Source organism: Papio anubis, chromosome 7 (genome assembly GCF_008728515.1).
Source record: "Papio anubis isolate 15944 chromosome 7, Panubis1.0, whole genome shotgun sequence".
NCBI classification, from domain to species: Eukaryota; Metazoa; Chordata; class Mammalia; order Primates; family Cercopithecidae; genus Papio; species Papio anubis.
Genome location: NC_044982.1, coordinates 55,613,131 through 55,634,439, shown reverse-complemented (window position 1 = coordinate 55,634,439; position 21,309 = coordinate 55,613,131). Strand labels below are relative to the sequence as shown.

Sequence of the window (21,309 nt, the reverse complement as noted above, 5' to 3'; positions counted from 1 at the left end):
GAGTAATGTGGAAGTGAGTGACGGTCTCTACAGAGCACGTAGGAAAAACATCTGATCCAGGAGTTAAAAAGATGAAGAAAATACTATTCCTTCTGCCCTTGGAAACGACAATTGGGATGCTCACATGCCACATTTGTTATCTCACATCTCATCTGTCCCGAGAAGAGAAACTCCAGAGCTGTGATAATGTTCCCCTTCCAAATCAGGATAAACCACCATGCACATGTATGATGCTTGACCAGAGGCCTTGCACTCATAATAAAAAGAAAGTTAAAATGTGGTGTCAGGGAAAATGACCACTCTAAGTAGATAAGCCAGCTGAAGCCAGGGGAAATAACCAACAGCCGCCTCATTCCTCGCCCAATTCCTTTCCCACTAGCAGTGTGGAGGGGAGAAACACAGCCTCCCCTACTCCAGGTTTCAAGCAATACAGAGTACACTTTTTAAAGCTCTCCCCTAAAACTGACCACTGCATCAGATCACCACATCTGCATCAGATGTGATACAGGTCACTGCTTAAAATGCTCAGCTCTCCTGAAACCACTGCATGAACGGCCAAAGCCAAAGCAATGAGGAGCTAAGGGAAGCTAAAATCATTATGCAAAACCTGAACACTAGATATCCAATTGAATGCTTTCTTTGCAAAAAACACAAGCTCAGGACCTGGAATGAAGCAGCCATAGCTGCTTCCTGGAAGTTAAAGGAGATTTTTCAAAGATGCTCCCCAGTGTTAGGCAGATTCGTTTAACGCATAAGCATATTTACCAAACACCTGCCATAGGCAAAACATTATGTTGTCCCTGTTGAGGAATAAGATGATGGATATTTTATCACTTTTTTGGAATAAAAAAATTCCCTGTTCCCAAAATGACCTGAGGCCATTTCCAAGGTTGAAGAAGAAAACCCTGTCCTTAGGGTGCTGGTATTCTCATTTTGGAATTGCTCGCATAGGACTTTGCTTTCTAAGTCCCTTCCTGACCCATTTAGCGAGCCTGGGAGACACCCACCCCCATCCAAAGAACCTCAGCACAGGAGGCCCATGTTCATGTTACATTGCTGCTGAGCTCACAGGAGTGCTGAAATCGTTTGAAAAGGAAAGGTAAAAAATGAAGCATGCGCAAACATCAAGGATAGCATCCCCAAAAAGCTTTCTGGGGAAAAGGCAGTCATGCAGCAAATGAGCCTCACCCGGCCCCATTCTGCATCCCACCTCCTTGCCTTTGCTGAATGTACCATCACACAGGGATTACGCAGTGAAAACGCAAACCCACGCCTGATTCTAAATAAGAGAAGGGAAGAGAATCCAAGGCAAGACTAAGACCAAGAAAAATACAGACAGAGACCAATGGAGACAGATATGGAGAGAGAATGAGAGAGAGACTGAGACCAATAGAGAGAAAGAAGTGGGTAGGGAAACAGGAGATAATAGGGACCTAGAGGCCTATGGAGGGGTAGGGAAGGGGAGCCAGAGATATAGATGTGGGAGGACCACCAGGAAGGGAAAGGGTGGAGTAGGAGACTGAGGAGGAGGAGGGGAGAGGTGAGCTGGAGTGGAGGAAACAAGGGAGTGGGGAGGGGAATGTCTCAAGGATGGGAAGGGAGAAGAGGAGGCCAAGAAAGGTTAAACATTAAAAAGCCATCAGCAAAAGCTTTCTGACATGATCTGCCATTCCTTTTGCTTCCCAGTGCACTCCCTGCCTCTAGGGCCATCACCAGTTAGCAGCCTCACCACACTTCTGTGTACACTAAGCCCTTTCCAAGGTAGCTGCTTGGAAGGGCATTAGCACCTCCCTCCCCAACTACTCTCTCCTGGAAACTCCACACTACACACACACACACACACACACACACACACACACACACACACACACACATCTCTCAGACACAACTCCCAAGTAAACTGTTTCATTATCAAAATTCTCACCAGTCCTATTTAATTTTAAATGACATGAGCATTTCTTGTACATATACATATTTTTAAGTTGCCTTTTACCCTTAGTAAATTTACCACATAAATAAGTATTCTTTCATAGCACAGTTTAATAGCTACTTAGTCACTGATTACATAGATAGAGCATGATTTGCCTATGAATACACTGTCCAATTTCTTCACTTGCTTTATACAGGCTGAGTATCCACTATCTGAAAGGCTTGAGATCAGAAATAAGTGTTTCAGATTTCAGACTTTTTCAGATTTTAGAAAATCTAAAGTGTATCAGTTGAATATCCCAAATCTCAAACTCTGAAATCTGAAATGCTCCAATGAGCATTTCTTTTGAGTATCACGTTGGTGCTTAAAAAGTTTTGGATTTTGGAGCATTTCATATTTTTGGATTAGGGATGCCCGACATATATATTTTTTCACTATTTTAAATGACTAACCTTATACACACATTTTTATGTACATCTATAACTATATACATAGCATAAAATCTGAGAGTAGCATGGATTAGCCAAAAGCATTATTATAGTTCTTGGTGCCTATTATCTTATGTAATCCTACAAAGGTTCTATCATTTTACAAAACATCAGTAGGCATAGGTGTTTCCAATTTCAGGATTATAAACACATCCTAATATCCTCTTTTGTTGTTGTTGTTGGCACTGGTGGTGGTAATGGTTTGCTTTTTTTTTTTGAAATGGAGTTTTGTTCTTGTTTCCTAAGCTGGAGTGCATTGGTGCAATCTCGGCTCACTGCAACCTCCGCCTCCTGGGTTCAAGCGATTCTCCTGCCTCAGCCTCCTGAGTAGCTCGGATTACAAGCGTGCACCACCACTCCCAGCTAATTTTTGTATTCTTTAGTAGAGATGGGGTTTCACCATGTTGGTCATGCTGGTCTTGAACTTCTGACCTCGTGATCCGCCCGCCTCGACCTCCCAAAGTGCTGGGATTACAGGCGTCAGCCACTGCACCTGGTCTTCTTTTTTTTTTTTTTTTTTTTGAGACAGTCTCGCTCTGTCACCCAGGCTGGAGTGCAGTGGCGCCATCTCAGCTCACTGCAACCTCTGCCTTCCAGGTTCAAGCGATTCTCTTGCCTCAGCCTCCCGAGTAGCTGGGATTGTATACCCCTGCCACCATGTCCAGCTAATTTTTGTATTTTTAGTAGACACGGGGTTTCACCATGTTGGTCAGGCTGATTTCGAACTCCTGACCACAGGTGATCCACCTATCTCAGCCTCTCAAAGTGCTGGGATTATAGGTGTGAGCCAACGTGCCCAGCCTGTTTTGCTTTTAACTCTTGGAGAAAACTTCTGGTCCTCACTGTTAGCATTTCATTGACGCCAACAGAACAGGGACTAAGTTCTTACTTATCTTACTTAACCAAGAGAGGACAACAGAACAAGCCTTTGGGCCATCTGTGTGTAATACCTCCTAAGATCAGGGACTTCAGCCCGACTTCAGAGCCTACCCCAAGGCCTCTGAACATAGTTATAAACACAACTCTTCAATCACCGAAATCAACAGCTAGCCCAGTGACAGGCCATAAGACCTGATTCAAGGCACAATTGCTGAGTAAGTGAAAAAATGTCTGTTAACTGTATGTATCACTTCTTCAAAATATAAAGAAAATAATTACAATTGTGGCAGTCCTTGAAATTAGGAAGGTCTGTTACAATAAAACAATCATCTGCACCAAAACAATGCCTGGTCCTATTTTTTAATGAGTTGGCTTTTTCAAACCTGAGTTTTTCCCACAAATAAACAAAGAGACGTTTCCAATGAATCACATCAAGGAAGAAAGGGCTTCCTGCATTATGCTAACATCTACTAAAGAACAGAAATCTAATGCAAGATGCATCAAACGAGGACAAAATCTCTGGAGACAGGATCCAGCTGGCATGTTGATGCCATGTAGCTTGGAGCTTCTGCCAGCATTTCCATTACAAAAATCCTATAATCCAAAGCCACGGCAAATTGAATAAAAAGCTAATAATTAAGTTGTTGCCCCTCTCCTATTCCAGAAAAACAATTTAAAAATTAAATTGTACACATAGATATGAGAGAATTATGCCACTGGCAATGCTAATTAGTTTGGAATTTACAAAAGACTCCCTACATCCCAATCCATTTTTCTGCCTTTATTTGAATTTCAATATTTTTCACTGTGTTTTTGTTATTATAAAAATTGCTTTTTAGGGGAAAAACTCTAAGAGTCTTAGAATTATAAATATCTGAGTTAAAAAGACGCTGAAAATAATCTAGTCCATATCTCCTGATTCTAAAAATAAAGAAACTGTACCTCGGAGGAGTTACAAATGGCAGAGCCCAAGACTATGGAAATAATAACTTCATTTCATCTCCTCTCAAATCCCATGGAGCTTTGTTTCCATAGAATTTATATACAATTGCCTTTTATTAGGAGGCTATAAAAACATGAGATATACTATGCACTTGTCCTTAGGAAGAAGAACTTTATAGTTTCAATGAATGTTAAGTAAAATCTTACACAAACACAAGGCTAGCATTTTTCACAGATATGGATAATGCCATTTAGATATTAGGAGGCGACACAATCAAATCTTGGAGCTGAAAGGGATTTTATGTATTTTTTCAGCACAACCACTTTCACATACGAGGTGACCAAAGACCACTAAGGTCATGATATATAAGATCATCTGATTAGAGGGACAGAACCAGCATTTCCTAACTCCTCACTCAAGGGTGGCTCTATTAAATCAAGCTGACTTTTCTATATTATAATCTGGTACAATATCTGATATTTATAAAAAGCTTTGGTGTTATAAAATATCAATTCATGACCCTCTTGGTTTCCAAGGCTGTGCACTATGGCCCCCCTATTATTTTAAGTCTCCTTCTATAGTGTAAAGGCAACCTTTTATCTCAAAGACTACCATCTCCATTGATTTCAAAAAGGCAAGACAAAAATAACACAGACCTGCTCGAGTGCAGTGACTCACACCTGTAATCCCAGCACTTTGGGAGCCCGAGGCGGGTGGATCACAAGGTCAGGAGTTCAAGACTAGCATGGCCAAAATGGTGAAACCCCATTTCTACTAAAAATACAAAAAAATTAGCCGGGCGTCGTGGTGGGTGCTTGTAATCCCAGCTACCCAGGAGGCTGAGGCACAGAATTGCTTGAGCCCGGGAGGCGGAGGTTACAGTAAGCCAAGATCACACCACTGCACTCCAGCCTGGGCGATAGAAAAACAAAAACACAGACCTGGTTGCTTCTAAGATGAGCTAAGCATGACCAGCCAAATAATGCAGAGGACACGGGCATCCCTGTCCCTAACGATCAGGTGAAACTTGCTTTTTGTGCATTCCTCCTTGCTGCCTCTGGCCACTTGTCAGACCCTTTTGGCCAGGCTGCACTGACTGAGGACTGGTTCACCCATCTGAAAGCTAAAATCCTCAACCTAAAGCCTCCTTGAATCACATCCCTTGGTGATACAGCGTAAGCGCCCTCCTCGCCACTAGCTGTAAGTCTTCAATTAAGCTACGTACCTCTTTGGGCCTCTATTTACTCATGGATGAAATGGCAGGGTTCTCTCCAGCCCTAAACATGGCATGATCTATGATTTAAGGGACAGTTACTTCCATAAAGGGAGAGGGAGAGGTAAATGAAGGTGGCCTCTTGATGTACTGCATTCGAATCCCGACCCTACTTCCTCTGTCTCTGCCCAGCCAAACCAGTCTGCCTGCAGCAGGGTAGAGTCACTTTTTTTTTTTTTTTTTTTGAGATGGATTCTAACTCTGTCACCCAGGATGAAGTGCAGAGGTGTGATTTTGGTTCACTGCAACCTCTGCCTCCTGGGTTCACGCAATTCTCCTGCATCAGCCTTCTGAGTAGCTGGTACTACAGGTGCCTGCCACCACACCTGGCTAATTTTTTGTATTTTCAGTAGAGATGGGGTTTCATCATGTTGGCCAGGCTGGTCTCGAACTTCTGACCTCAAGTGATCTGCCCGCCTCGGCTTCCTAAAGTGCTGGGATTAGAGGCGTGAGCCACCATGCCTGGCTAAGAGTCACATTTTAGAGTGGGTGGAAGAATGTCTGAGTGGAAAGAATTGCATGATCCCCACGAACAACTGGAGGGGCCAAGGAGAAATTGGCAAAAGACAGAAAAAGCAGAGATGCTCAGGAACAAAGCAGGGAATGTGGGAGGAAAAGCTGACTCATGTCTCAAAGCGCAGGCTCAATCCTAGATTTTATCCTGCCAAGACAAATGTTAGGGAAGTCATAAATGCTACAAGAAATGCTATCAATAAGTACTTTTCCGCTGCATTACACTGACGTGGGGCGGTTTTGAGACGAAGACTTACTGCCTACTCAAAGGATGGAGCACACAGCAAAACTAGAAAAATCCCTTCCATGTGTCGTCCTGGAAGACTTGTCCAAATTATGATCTTTGCCTGCATAGCAGTGAGGCAGACACATAACTATGAAACCACCATCTGGAGCTAGATTTATCAATTTTACTTCCTGGCTGTGACCAAGCTCAACCAGCCATTGTCTAGCTCAAGGATGTCCAATCTTTTGGCTTCCCTGGGCACACTGGAAGAATAATTGTCTTAGGCCACACATAAAATACACTAACACTAACGATAGCTGATGAGCTAGAAAAAAAAATAAAGGTCCATGCATAAATGTATAATGTTTTAAGAAAGTTTACGAATTTGTGTTGGGCTGCATTCAAAACTGTCCCGGGCCACATGCAGCCCATGGGCCGTGGGTTGGACAAGCTTGGTCTAGCCTATCCTACTGCTTGGGTCCCAGCAATGTACAACTCTGGGTGAGGACTCTTCACATCTGTAGTCACTATAAATCTGTATATTTATTATGATAAGTTTCTGGCAGGTGACAGTGACAGTATGGGTTTTGAAGAAATGGCAGCAGGAGGATCATGTGAATTAGCAGCAGGACGGTTGGTTCCAAATCCACATAAAAGCACATTATCAGCACACAGAATCCTGAATTTATGCTTATATGACCTATGCTCATGTTAGCTAATATCTACCCTGGTGGTGATATCACCATAGCTCTATTCAGGCCCCCCAGATGTCTCAGGCCCCCTAGATGTTGCACCATTGTTATCAACATGACAGACAACCTTAAAAAAGTGAAAACACTAATAAAATGAGACCACATGAAAAAACAAAAGTCCATGTTCCAGCAGTGGTCACCTGTGGAAACGCCAATGTTTGTCTGGAAAATTTCAAGAATGCAATAACCTCCCTCAGGCTCACTGGGGGCTTCTAAAGAGCTCTATCAAGGGTCAGAGTTAAGAATAACATTGCTAGGGGTGTCACCATTACCGAAAAAGGGGGAGACTCAATTCAGAATCTAAAACACTGCTAAAGGTAGGGTCCATCCACACAACACAAATCTAGAGCACTTCAGAGGGCAGGATGAAGAACTAGATCACCCAGCAAGGGTGAGAAATGAGTTTCCATCTGTGCCTCACCTAAATAGGTCACACTGAATGACTCCTTGTACTGACAAAATGTTAATGATTTAGCCTCAGTTTCAAAACTGAACATATTTTTGATGTTCTCTTTTTTAAAGTAGGGTTTATTGAGGCATAATGTACACAGAGTAAATTTAATCCTTTTATTGCACAAGTCTCTGGGTTGGAAAAACTCACACAATCCTGTAACTACAAGATATAAAAGTTTCATTGTCCCCCAGATTCCTTCATGCCCCTTTGTAGTCAACTCCTATCCCAACCGCGGCAACCACTAATTTGATAAAACCAGACTGTACTGTAATACAAATTTCCACAGTGTTTAGACTCCCCTTTATACATCTATCATATTTCATTGATTTGAAGACACCCCCCGCCACACACACCAGAAACTCTGAAATGAAAATTTACAATTAATGTCATTTTACATTACAATTGGCTACAATTTTTGGTTTTAGAGATACAGGAAATAACAATGTGTCTTACAACCTATGGTGCTTAGAGAAAATCAGTGAAATACAATACTAAGTCTTTTATTTTGAAACGTTCATTGAATACTTACTACATGATAAGCATTCTTCTAGGCACTGGAAATACAAAAATGAACAGCATGGTCCTCAAGGAATTATCACTTGAGAGGAGGAGACAGATAATTATAATGTAATATGATAATGTCTATAGCAGAGCATTATCCACTCACTATGACTAAGTAAAATTATCTCTACACTGGCCACTCTTCTACCTTCGGGAAAAAATTTCCCCAAATCATATCCTTCCACGTAAAAGGAAATAAGGATGAAAGCAGTTACCATTCAGCTTCACTCTACTCATTCCAAGAATGAGTTATTGCCACACCATCTGACATATTGCCTAGAAACAATCCAATTATTTTCTCCATAATACTATGCTGCTGTAGTAGAGAAGTCTCATTTTAGTGTTCAACAGCTGCAAAGCTTTTGATAATATTGAAGAGAAGTCACTGAAAATAACTGCTCAATCTGTGAAAGGCAGATGTCCCCAATCCTTCATAGACATGCTTCAAGGTCCCCAGATTCTTCCCTGGATAACTTTTAAAGGGGAATGCAGAGAAGAAGAGTGAGTGCCCTTACCTGGTTCTTGAAAGTGTTCTTCATTTGATAGAGTTCTGGACAAGATGAGTATTAATGCTTCTTTAAATTGGTCAAAATGTACCTAAAAAAATAAAAATAGATTTAAAGTAATTTCCACAGCTCTAAGCATGCAAACCTATCTACAAGGTACCAGAACTGTTTTCTTCCCATCCTGACAGCCTTGAAATGAGTCAGAACCCAATTTGTTGCCTTTTTCATTTCTCTAAAGACAGAAGGGAAAATAGGCTGATCATTTTGACACCTGGTGCCATAAACACTCATATCAATATTTATTCACCCCCAAGGAAAAAAGCTATATAGCAAAATCCTCTTTATAAACTCAGAAAAATATATATTTTAAACTCTTAGTTCCTTTTATTTTTCTGAACAAGACCAGAAGAGAAAGATGTTAGGCTAGACATTAGAAAAGCCTTCCCAAGCAAACGATCCAATGTAATGGTGTCCCAAAGACGCTGCCATATCTTGAGATATTCTAGAAGGGAGTAAGCTGTCTTTTGAGGATGACTTGAATAGAGTCTTCCTTGGGGGAAGGTATATAATATTTATTTCCCAAGACCCCTATGACTCCATAAATAAGCAAAAATCAATAGCAGATGCACAAAGGATAACAGAATCTTAAGAAGTATTTCCCTGAATTCTTAAAAAATAGAGTTATCTTGATTGAAGTTGGAAAGAACCTGAGTTTTATTTAAGTAAATAGTCAGAACTAGGATATGACTTTGTTGAAAAGGTAAAAGCATTTTCTTTATGGCCAAGGATATTCTATAACTTAAATGTATGTAATCTCACCTTGGGTCTTCTCATCACAATTCTAGTTTGATAATGTGGCACCTATTGACACAGAACCCCCATGTAAATGCAAAATTGGTAAATTTGTAATTTGTACTGTTACGGGATGGGTCTCTTTGGATGTCATGACAAAACACTGCCCAGAGGTTTAATATAGGTGACAGATAAACTTCCAAATCAAATTTACAAAAGCAGCAAATTTCATTAGTTATTGAAACAGTGGACAAAAAATCATATCATGTCTTATCTGTGCAAATCAAAACAAGAGAGGAATCCATTGAGATTTATATGTCATGAAATTGTATCTGCTTGCAATTTACCACATTCTCCCCAAAATATATGTGATTTCTCTACTATGTTAGTTTTGATTGATTGGAATTACTGAAATCATTAGATTATATTGCATATATTTAAGGTGTACAACTTGATGGCATGATATATGTATACAATGTGAAATAATTACCACATTCAAGCTAATTAAAATATACATCACCTCACATAGTTACCTTTATACAGACTTAAAAAATCTACATAACCTAAGGAGCCAGAGCAGAAGCCTGTCAAGGAAAACCAGGCACCTGCTAAAGATCCAGGGAGGTACAATCCTTGAAAGGGTAAAAGATTGCGGAAAGGCAGGCTACATTAATTAGGTTTCACATTCAAACAGCCTGGGGGATGGAGGGGAGGTCAGGTCCTGCTACTGTCCCAGAGTCAAAAATAGGCTCCAGTTAACATGGGCAAGGCCAGCTTCCCAATCAGCCAGTTCACAAACATCACGCACTCAAGAGCTCTGGCACTCAGGGCCACTTGACAGGCATCTATGAATTTCCACAGAATCATTCATTCTTCTCAGAGCAGCCAGAAGCAGGGTTAGGAGGACACACAAAGGCTCTACAGCCAGGTGGGTCCAGGCTCTAACCCTAGCTCTTCCTTCACTGCCTGATGTGAATTGGCGACGTTACAAAGCCTCTCCAAGCTCTAGTTTGTCTGTCTGGAAAACTGGGGACATCTAACAACTGATATTTATTATTCATTCAATAAATATTTATTGAGCAGCTGCTCTATGCCAGGCACTGTACTTGGCCCTGGTGACACCGTAGTGAATGAGAGTGACAAGTTCCTGTGCCACGATGCTCACAGTCTCAGGAAATGTCACAGAGAGTCCAGGCAGCTGCTAAGAGCACTGCACTCATTTTATGGTATTTATAATACTGCCTCCCTGTGTTAGGAAGATAAAATGAGAATTGGGTAAAGTATCAAGAATGTCCTGGGACTGTAAGATACCCAGCAAGTGGTAGTTAATAGTACCAATAGGTATAGTAATAAGGGTGACTGTCTCTTCCCATCACTTTTATAAAGAATCAGGGCCATGGCCAGGCACAGTGGCTCACGCCTGTAATCCCAGCATTTTGGGAGGCCAAGACAGGTGGATCACTTGAGGCCAGGAGTTTGAGACCCGCCTGGCCAACATGGTGAAACCCTGTCTCCACTAAAAATACAAAAATTAGCTGGGCATGGTGGCGCACACCTGTAATCTCAGCTACTTGTGAGGCTGAGGCAGGAGAATCGCTTGAACTCAGGAGGCGTAGGTTGCTGTGAGCCGAGGTCGAGCCACTGCACTCCAGTCTGGGTGACAAGAGCAAAACTCTATCTCAAAAGAAAAAAAAGAAAAAAAAAAAGAATCAAGGTCATATTTTCAGGCAAAGCTAATGGCTATGAGAGAGACCGAGATAGACAAGGGTGAGTTGTCGGGGCGGCAGCAGGGAGGTCCGAGGGCCTGCCTTCTCCTCCGGGATCTGTGGAGTTGCCCAGCATCAGAGAAACTGATCCAGTTTGCTATATTGAGGGACCTGTAACTCTAGGTTTCTTCTCTCTTTTAAGGATATTAATGGAGGGGACTGAATGAAATGTAAGTCTCTCCTTGCTAGAGTTACAAGTTGAACATAAAGAAGTTTCTCTTTCAGAAGGAAGGTGTTTGGAGGATTTCAGATCCTTTAAACTTGACTCTGTGGGTCTCCCTGGGTCTTCTAAAGGTGTAAGTTTTGATGGAGGCCGTTGGAAATAACCTTCCTGAATTTGGTCCTGACATAGTTCAACTCATTGTTCGAAGGTCACTCAGTAGTCCATGTACCTCAATTTTACTTTCCCTGACAAATGACAAAGACATCTATAATCTGGAATTGATTCTAATACACTTCCAGCTTTACATGAGGCCTAAGTACACCTTAAATATGGTATGACAAATACACAAGCTTTTGAGACAGTAAAAGCTTCATTTATGTGGAGTTTATTTCACAGCCTCACCTATCTAGAGTACAGCAGACAACCAGGAAAGAAACACAGGGGGTCAAAAGCTGAGGGAGGTGCCATAAAGCCCAGGCACTCTTCCCGTAGAAAATGCCACAGGACCAGCTCAGTATTTCTACATTCCTACTCTACCTGATTATTATAAACTGCATAATCCTGCTTCCCAACTCACTAGATTGGAAGCAGCAAATAAAAGACAGGGTCACTCCAAGCTAAAAGTACAAGGAGTAATTATTAACATATTAGCCAGGTATTGTGGCGTGCACCTGTCATCCCAGCTACTTGGGAGGCTGAAATCGGAGAACTGCTTGAGGCCAGGAGTTTGAGACCAGCCTGATAACATAGCAAGACTCCATCTCAAAACATAAAAAACAAAAAGAAGCAATTATTGACATATTGAGATTGAAGAAAGACATTATCCTCCTTCAAACAAAAATAAAGTATAATACGTCTTATACTTGACAAACATATTTTTAAAACTCTATTAAAAACTACATAAACTATAAAAAAAGACAACATGTGCATTCAAAAACTTAATAGGCTGGGGTTGTTTGGTGTTGGGACATGTATCCATGCTTAGTGTTGAGGCAAGGATTCATTAAGTGAATCCTGAAGCTATTACTTTTTTTTTTTTCAGATGGAGTCTGGCTCTGTCGCCCAGGCTGGAGTGTAGTGGCGCAATCTTGGCTCACTGCAACCTCCACCTCCTGGGTTCAAGCAATTCTCCTGCCTCAGCCTCCGGAGTAGCTGGGATTACAGGTGCCCGCCACCACACCTGGCTAATTTTTTGTATTTTCACTAGAGACAGGGTTTCACCATGTTGTCCAGGCTGGTCTCGAACTCCTGACCTCAGATGACCCACCCGCCACGGCCTCCCACAGTGTTGGGATTACAGGCGTGAGCCAACGCGCCCAGCCTTGAGGGTATTACTCTTATAACACAGAAGAAAAACTCATGGGTCAGGAGATTTGAAATGATCATGAACAATCTAATTGTGTTTAGTACACTCTTGTATATGATAAAACTAAAATTTTGAATCCCCAGTGGTCAACCTTTTTTGTTTTTGGTCTACCATTAAATGGGGTAAAAGATCCAGCTATTAAACAATTTTATGGGCTTTTGCGGTGATTCACACCTGTAATCCCAGCACTTTGGGAGGCTGAAGTGGGCAGGTTGCCTGAGCTCAGGAGTTTGAGACCAGCCTTAGCAACACGGTGAAATTCTATCTCTACTAAAAAAAATAAAAAAATAAAAAAAATAGCTGGGCGTGGTGGCAGGTGCCTGTAGTCCCAGCTACTCGGGAGGCTGAGGCAGGAGAATTGCTTAAACCCAGGAGGTGGAGATTGCAGTGAGCTGAGACAGCACCACTGCACTCCAGCTTGGGTGAAAGAGCGAGACTCTGTCTCTGAAAAAAAAAAAAGTTTTTTTTTTTTTATGAATGTGGGTCATGGATAATGCTAGATGAATGACAGTATTATCATAGGTTCAGTCTTTCCTAGACATTTTGTCATTTGAATCTCACCATATCCATGTGACACAGTCAAGGCAGAGACCCTACCTCAAAATTGAAAGGTGAGAGGTAGAGAAGGCATGCACCAGGCCTCTGACTGGACTCATCAGAGCCCAGCAAGCCTGCCTGGCTCAGGCCCACTTCCCTCTTGGTCTGACCCCTCAGGGAAATCCCTTGCTGCTGGAAGTCAAATCCTCAACTTCACACGAAGCCACCAGGTGTAAAGCACACACCAGGTATAAGGCAGGATCAGGAGATACATGATCAAGAAGACATATAACCTCTGCCCTCAAGGAGTTTATCAGTTACCCCATAGATTCCAGAAAGTGGAAGGGTAGAATGGGGAAAAAGAGAGGAAGGTTTATTAGTAACTACAAGATAGAAGCTGGTATATGCCTGAGAGAGACAAAAGCTGGTAGGGGCCTCTGATAAACAAGCATGTCCTACTTGGCCAATACGGAGGAAAAGAGGGACAGTTTTGCAACGCTTGAATTCTCTAAAATCTTCACAGAGATTAAAGGTTTCCAAAAGTTACTTATGATGTAGTAAATCGGCCTCATTTTAGATGAAAAGGGGCTCTACAAAAGATTAAACAGGATTATTAACTCAGAGGCTCTTCATAGCCCAATAACATCTACTTGGTTGAATTCCTCTTTTCCCAACAAAAAGTCCGAAAATTCACACACCACACAGCAGCTGGTCCAAACCATTAGAGCAGCTTAAGTCTTGCATTGATCTTTATTTTCCTTCTTGCAAGTGTAGACACTGGGCCCTTGGATTTAAATAGCAGTAAATGCCTCATCTTTCAAAGAGATAGTTCTCTTGTGGAGGAGGCTACTGCTATTTTCCATCGATGCTCATGAACACTGATGTGGTGGAAAAGCCCCTTAGGGCACAACCCAGAACCGAAATGTTGATGAACACCCCCCACCGGTGGGCTAACTACGTTCAGTAACTGCAAAGTTTTAAGTACCATTTTTCTCCTCCAAGGCAGCTTTACTACTGTATTTTGTTAAAAATTAGAAATCTTCACACATATACAATACAATTAAGTCTCACAAGGTAACAAGTTTCCAAGTTGTGTATACACTGGTTGGTACCTCTTCATTTGAATAATAATTGCTGCCATTCATTTTGCAAGCATTCCTCTACCTTGTATGCCTCAAAGGGCAGTTTGCAGCAATGGGGAAACTACACGACTGATGAAAACCACACATGACATTTAAACTAAATTAAGAGGAAGACCGGTCAAGTCTGATATTTTCTGTCATGTGTCACCACCTCTTGGGAGAAATTTACCTCATCACTTTTCCTCTCCACATTTCACAGGAATGCTTTTTTTAGAAATGCAGTTTGCTTTTTTTAAAAAAAGAACTTAAGCATCACACAAGAAACAACTTCAAACCATACACACACACAAACCCTGTAACAGGAAGTGGAACAAGGAAACTAATGTTGCATAAACCCATCTCGTGCAATCGTGGAGATCAAATGCAGTTTCCTCATGTGTGCAGGCACTACTGGAAATAGACCCCAGGTGGGAGAACTCAAGCTAGCTCTAAACCAGGTGAGTTTATGAAACGAGACAAAGGTCTATGTAACTAATACAAACTTAGTAGGTTTGTCTTTACTAATATAAAGAGAAATTAATGAAAGAAGATTCAAAACATTGTGTTAATTGAAATGGCTACAGAAATATGGACTTATCAGAAGTCAATGCACAGGAAAGTGCTTACAGTATTATGCAAAGAGAAATGACATAGACTAAAAAAGAGGCAGTTTCGTAATGAAAGATACCCTTCTATTTTATTCTAAATCAAGTATTCAGGTTATTGTAACTTGAATTGTTAACTTAATATTACTGTATTTAATATTCATTTATTAAATTGTAATATTATAACTTAATATTCATTTACTGCAGATAATGTAGAGAGAGGCAAAAGCTATTTTAAAAGGTAGGTTTATAAAACCTAAAGCAACTATATGAAGCTGTACTCCAAGACTGATCCAAGGAATCCTATTTACAGATGGAAATGAATTCAAACCACCACCATGCAAGAGGAACTTCTAGCAAATCTACTTTTCACTCTAACCATGTTTCCCGGTAAATCATTACTAGGGAGTCACTATTTATCAAAGAGTCATTCTAGGTGTGTAGAGGGTAGGAGAAAGGAGCACACAGCCAGATACAGCAAGTTAACTGTGTCCTTGGCTCTATGATAAGCCTTTGATACACACAAATCTCAGTCCACCTTCATCACATTCTTGTAAGGGAAATAGTCTTCCCATTATACTGATGAAAAAACTGAGGCTCAGAGTATTTAAGATAACATGTTCATATGGTTAAAAAGTGGCAAGAGCCAAATAGCCAAGACAATCCTAAGCAAAAAGAACAAACCTGGAGGCATCATGCTACCCACTTCAAACTGTACTACGAAGTTTCAGTAACCAAAACAGCATGGTTCTGATAGAAAAACAGACACATAGACCAATGGAACAGAATAGAAAACTCAGAAATAAGACTGCACACCTACAACCATCTGATTTTTGACAAACCTGACAAAAAAAGCAGTGGGGAAATGATTCCCTATTTAACAAATGGTGCTAGGAGAACTGGCTAGCTATATGCAAAAAATTGAAACTGGACCCCTTCCTTACATGTTATACAAAAATTAACTCAAGGTAGATTAAAGATTTAAATGTAAAACCCAAAACTATAAAAACCCTAGAAGAAAATCTAGGCAACACCATTCAGGACATAGGCATGGGCAAAGATTTCATGACAAAAACGCCAAAAGCAATTGCAACTAAGCAAAAATTGACAAATGAGATCTAATTAAACTAAAGAGCTTCTGCATAGCGAAATAATCTATCATCAGAGTGAACAGACAACCTACAGAATGGGAGAAAATTTTTGTAATCTATCCATCTGACAAAAGTCTAATATCCAGAGTTTACAAAGAACTTAAACACATTTACAAGAAAAAAACAAACAACCCCATTAAAAAGTGGGCAAAGGACATGAACAGGCACTTCTCAAATGTAGACATTCACACAGCCAACAAACATGAAAAAAAACTCAACATCACTATCATTAGAGAAATGCAATGAGATGCCATCTTACACCAGTCAGAATGGCAATCAATAAATAGTCCAGAAACAATAGATGCTGGTGAGGTTGTGGAGAAAAAGGAACACTTTTATGTTGCTGGTGGGAGCGTAAATTAGTTCAACCATTATGGAAGATAGTGTGGTGATTCCTCAAAGATCTAGAGGCAGGAATACCATTAGACCCAGGAATCCCATTACTAAGTATATATCCAAAGGAATATAAGTCATTATATTATAAAGATATATGCATGCATATGTTCATTGCAGCACTATTCACAGCAGTAAAGACATTGAATCAACCCAAATGCCCATCAGTGATAGACTGGATAAAGAAAATATGGTACATATATACCATGGAATACTATGCAGCCACAAAAAGAGACAAAATCGGCCTGGCATAGTGGCTGAGGCCTGTAATCCCAGCACTTTGGGAAGCCAAGGTGGGCGGATCACGAGGAGTTCGAGACCAGCCTGGCCAACATGGAGAAAGCCCATCTCTACTAAAGACACAAAAAATTAGCTGGGCGTGGTGGCACGCACCTGTAATCCCAGCTACTCAGGAGGATGAAGCAGAATCGCTTGAACCCAGGAGGTAGAGGCTGCAGTGAGCTGAGATCGCACTATTGCACTACAGTCTGGGGCGACAGGGCAAGACTCCATGTCAAAAAAACAAAACAAAACAAAAACGCACAAAATCATGTCCTTTGCAAGACATGGATGGAGCTGGGAGCCGTTATCCTCAGCAAACTAAAGCAGGAACAGAAAACCAAACACCGCATATTCTCACTAATAAGCGGGAGGTGAACAATGAAAACACAGGGACTAATTGGTAGGGGTCGGGGGGCAGGCGGGGAACAGCACACACTGGACCTGTGAGGTGTGGGGGAGGGAGAGCATCAGGAAAAACTGCTAATGGATGCCAGCCTTAATACGTGGGCGATGGGTTGATCTGTGCAGCAAACCACCATGGCACACATTTACCTATGTAACAAACCTGCACATCCTGCACATGTACCCCAGAGCTTAAAAGTTAAAGGGAAAGAAAATGTGACAAGAAGGGGAACCTGAATCCAGGGCTGACTTCAAAGCCTGTGCTCTAACTGTATACTATCTGCATGTGGTGTTGGTAGTGTTTGGGGAGCAGGGTGAAGGAATGGAGATTCACTTTTGCAAATTTGGAGTTTGAGGAAATTGTGGAGATACATATTCAAATGCAGGGGCTGGGAAATCTAGGATCCTATCCTGGTACTGACTCAAATGAGTCATCTGACCTTGGAAAAGCCAAGGTTTCTCTGTCAGACAGATGAACTCTGAGGTCTAAAATCTGAGGCAGACACTGAAGAACTTTAAGTCCCGTCTGTCCAGACAGGAAGCTACTCATAAAAGTATCCATGAAATAATGATGAAATCTAATGAGCGTCCCTAATTGTAGAAATAAGACATTCTGAAACCAGGTCGGTAGAAGAGAATGGTCATTTAGCACTTGTTCCTGCCGTTCTGAGTCCAGGCCTTCCCAACAGTTCTCCCTTTTGATCTCTGTCACACTAAACATCTCTGACAGACACAGCGACGTACTATACACAAACACACACTTAATGCTGCAATGAGTTTGATGAGAAAGCATTAATACAGAGTCAAAGCAAGTTGAGCAGTCTCCTAATCAGGTCTTCTTGTCTATAAATGGGAAACCACAGACCCTTAGGAGTTCAAAGTTAGAGATTAGATCCAAGTCTACATATGCAAAAAACCTCCTCCTAGCTATCTTTTCTCTCCCACAGCATAGGCCATTTCCCTCCACGGGTTTAAGTCTCCCTAGCCTCCCTTCCACAAGTCAGAGACAACCAGTCTGACTTTTGTTTGAGTTATATAATGACAACCCCATCAGCAGGACCACTATTACAAACTAATGGCAGTTAATATTGAATGTAATTTTGCATACAGAGAACAAGTCCAAATAAGCACTACAAGAAAGTTCTTCTCCATTTTCGATTTACACTTCAAATGATTAAAATGTATATAAGAAAAAGAAATCTTAAAAAGCTTTCGAGTTGGAAACAAATCCACCACCTGAAATTAATCAAGAAATTTATCAAAGAACTTCAAACCCTTTCAGAAATGTAAGAGAATTGAGTTATATATATTTGTACAGCTATTAAATTTTAATACTAAAAATTTCAACACATCTTTGATTACCAAAGTCGATATATCTATGGTACTCTAGAAACCAATGGTGATTTCTGCTGCCTGGAGGCTTATTCTCACTTTCAAGTGTGCCAGGGACATAGCGTATTTCAGCATCCAAATTCATTTTAAGAATATAGCAATGAAACTCTTCAGAACTTCAGGGGGCTGTTTTGTCTCAAAGTTGGTATATTGTGTAAGGAAAGAATGTTTTTTTTGAAACGGAGTCTCGCTCTGTCGCCAGGCTGGAGAATAATGGCGCCATCTCGGCTCACTGCAACCTTCGCCTCCCAAGCAAGCGATTCTCCTGTCTCAGCCTCCCAAGTAGCTGGGATTACCGGCGCCCACTGCCACGCCGGCTAATTTTTTGTATTTTTAGTAGAGACGGGGCTTCACTGTGTTGCCCAGGCTGCTCTCGAACTCCTGAGCTCAGGCAATCCACCCGCCTCAGCCTTCCAAAGTGCTAGGATTACAGGCGTGAGTCACCGTGCCTGGCCAAGAATGCATTTTTAAAACTGGATATGGCCAGGCGCGGTGGCTCATGCCTGTAATCCCAGCACTTTGGGAGGCCGAGACGGGCGGATCACGAGGTTAGGAGATCGAGACCATCCTGGCTAACACGGTGAAACCCCATCTCTACTAAAAATATTAGCCGGGTGTGGTGGCAGTTGCCTGTAGTCCCAGCTATTCGGGAGGCTGAGGCAGGAGAATGACATGAACCCGGGAGGCGGAGCTGGCAGTGAGCCAAGATTGCGCCACTGCACGGTGGCCTGGGTGGCCTGGGTGACAGCGAGACTGTCTATAAAAAAAAAAAACAAAAAACAAACAAACAAAAAAAAACAAAGAAAAACACTGGATATAACTAAATATTTCAACAAAACCAAGGCAAATTAGCTTCATGTCCTGATTTCTAATAAAGGAGATAGAGAGGTATGCAGAAACACTTCATTTAAGCATCTACAACTAATATGATTGCTTGGATAAAACTTGGTTCATGGTTCCCTTAGATTTTCGTAGTATTTGCTCCCCATGCTACTCATTTGTCATATATATTACCCGACTAGATTGTAAGTTTTTCAGTGTCTTGAGGAGCCCCTTGGGATGAGGCCGCACCTAGCTGACAGGTGCTTAACTGATGACAGAGATATGATGGAACTCTTTTCATAATCTAGTGGTAAACACATATTGGCAATATCCCTTTTCCTTCAAATCAGGAATCCACAAGCTTTAAGCATTTTAAACACCTGTACAGTAACCACCTTGCTCAGGTGAATATGGTTTCAAGCTATAAAGCAAGACAAATGAATTGAAACATAATTTGGAGGGAAATGACCTATCAGTAAAAAACATAGAAATGGCAAGTTGATTTAAGAGTGAGACTTTCATTAACAACTGTTAAACATTAGGCCTTAAAAAAAACCAAGTTCTTGAAGATGGGTTGTAAAATGTAAAAATAAATACACAATGTTTGTATTCCTGGTTGAGCGAGACAATGCTTTTCATCGTACTTCTTTTTCAAGAAAAAAAGGAGTAATTTAGCCCAAGTCCAATAGAGGTAAGGTGGATTTGTATTTGATTTAAAAATTATATTCATTAAGATAATTCAGCCTAAGTCCCATAGAGGAAACTTGGAAGTTGTATTTGATTTAAAAATTATATTCATTAAGATTTAAAAGACAAAATGAAAGCCAGAAGCATCCAGGAAGTTGATGGATACTAATGCAGCCAAAAGCCAACTTAATGGAAAACTGTAGTTTACGGTAAATGTAAATATAAATAACTTAGACCCTGATATCGTTTGGCTGTGTCCCCACCCAAAGGTCATCTTGAATTATAGCTCCCGTAATTCCCATGTGTTGTGGGAGGGAGATGGGGGGAGATCATTGAACCGTGGGGGTGGTCTCCCCCATACTGTTCTTGGGGTAGTGAGTAAGTCTTACGAGAGCTGATGGTTTTATAAGGGGTTTTCTCTTTTGCTCGGCTCTCATTCTCTCCTGCCTGCCACATTAGGTGTTTCTCTCCTCCTCTCATTCTCTCTCACCTTCCCCCATGATTGTGAGTCCTCCCCAGCCACATGGAACTGGAAATCCCTTAAACCTCTTTTTCTTTATAAATTACCCAGTCTCGGGTATGTCTTTATCAGCAGTGTGAAAATGGGCTAATACAGACCCCATGCCATAAGACTACAGGAATGCCTCACAGGCAGGACATACACAATACATATTTGTTGAATTAATGAATAGATTAATATATACAGATTTGTTATGCTACCATTTCTTTCTTTCTTTTTTAATTAAACCAAGCTGCTAACCCTTATAAATTTTTCTAAAGAAATATCTTCTAAAGAGAAGAAAGATGACTGGAAGTAAAAAACACTTATAATTTTACAACTATAATCCCTACTGTATGCATCATGAAAATGATAATACTTGGATGACTCCAGTGAATCCTATGGTATTTTATCTTATAATTTAAAATTATAGACCATATAGAGTATCTTAATAGCATATGGCCAAGTTTGTGTGATCATCTGAGGAGAATAATTTGGTTTCATTAAAAAATGCAAATTTAACAGTAGTGCATTAACTCATGCCAACCCCCGACTCTCAAGACCATCACCAGGGACCTCCCGCATGAAATCAATATGCATCCATCTATTTAACTTTTATCACTGGCTCACTAAGTAAATATCACACTATAGACCACTTAAGTTTTCATTATTCAGGCAAATAGCAAGCGTCAAAAGCAGGCTGGTAGTGTCAAGTTGTTAACAAATTAATCGATAACTATTCCCTGTTTGAGTCTACCAAATGAAGGTAAAGATGTGCAACATCTGGAGAGCAAACTGTTGACCTG

The 21,309-nt window shown here is 41.0% G+C and overlaps 1 protein-coding gene across 23 annotated transcripts in view; it reads right to left on the bottom strand.

Annotated features, from left to right (window-relative positions):
* The window catches only part of NIN (ninein), a 109,034-nt gene that overhangs the window by 76,909 nt on the left and 10,816 nt on the right, over window positions 1–21,309 (bottom strand). For 20 of the 23 annotated variants that reach the window (XR_649716.4, XR_001904784.3, XM_009211523.4 and 17 more), the window contains one exon: window positions 8,535–8,616. Coding sequence is in view for 19 of the 23 variants with exons in the window: in XM_009211523.4 (XP_009209787.2) it covers window positions 8,535–8,616 (82 nt within the window). In the remaining 4 variants the exon portion in view is untranslated. Of the gene's footprint in view, window positions 1–7,987; window positions 8,013–8,534; window positions 8,617–21,309 lie in introns of all 23 variants that reach the window. The other 3 variants (XM_021941204.2, XM_021941206.2, XM_021941205.2) reach the window with 1 other exon arrangement.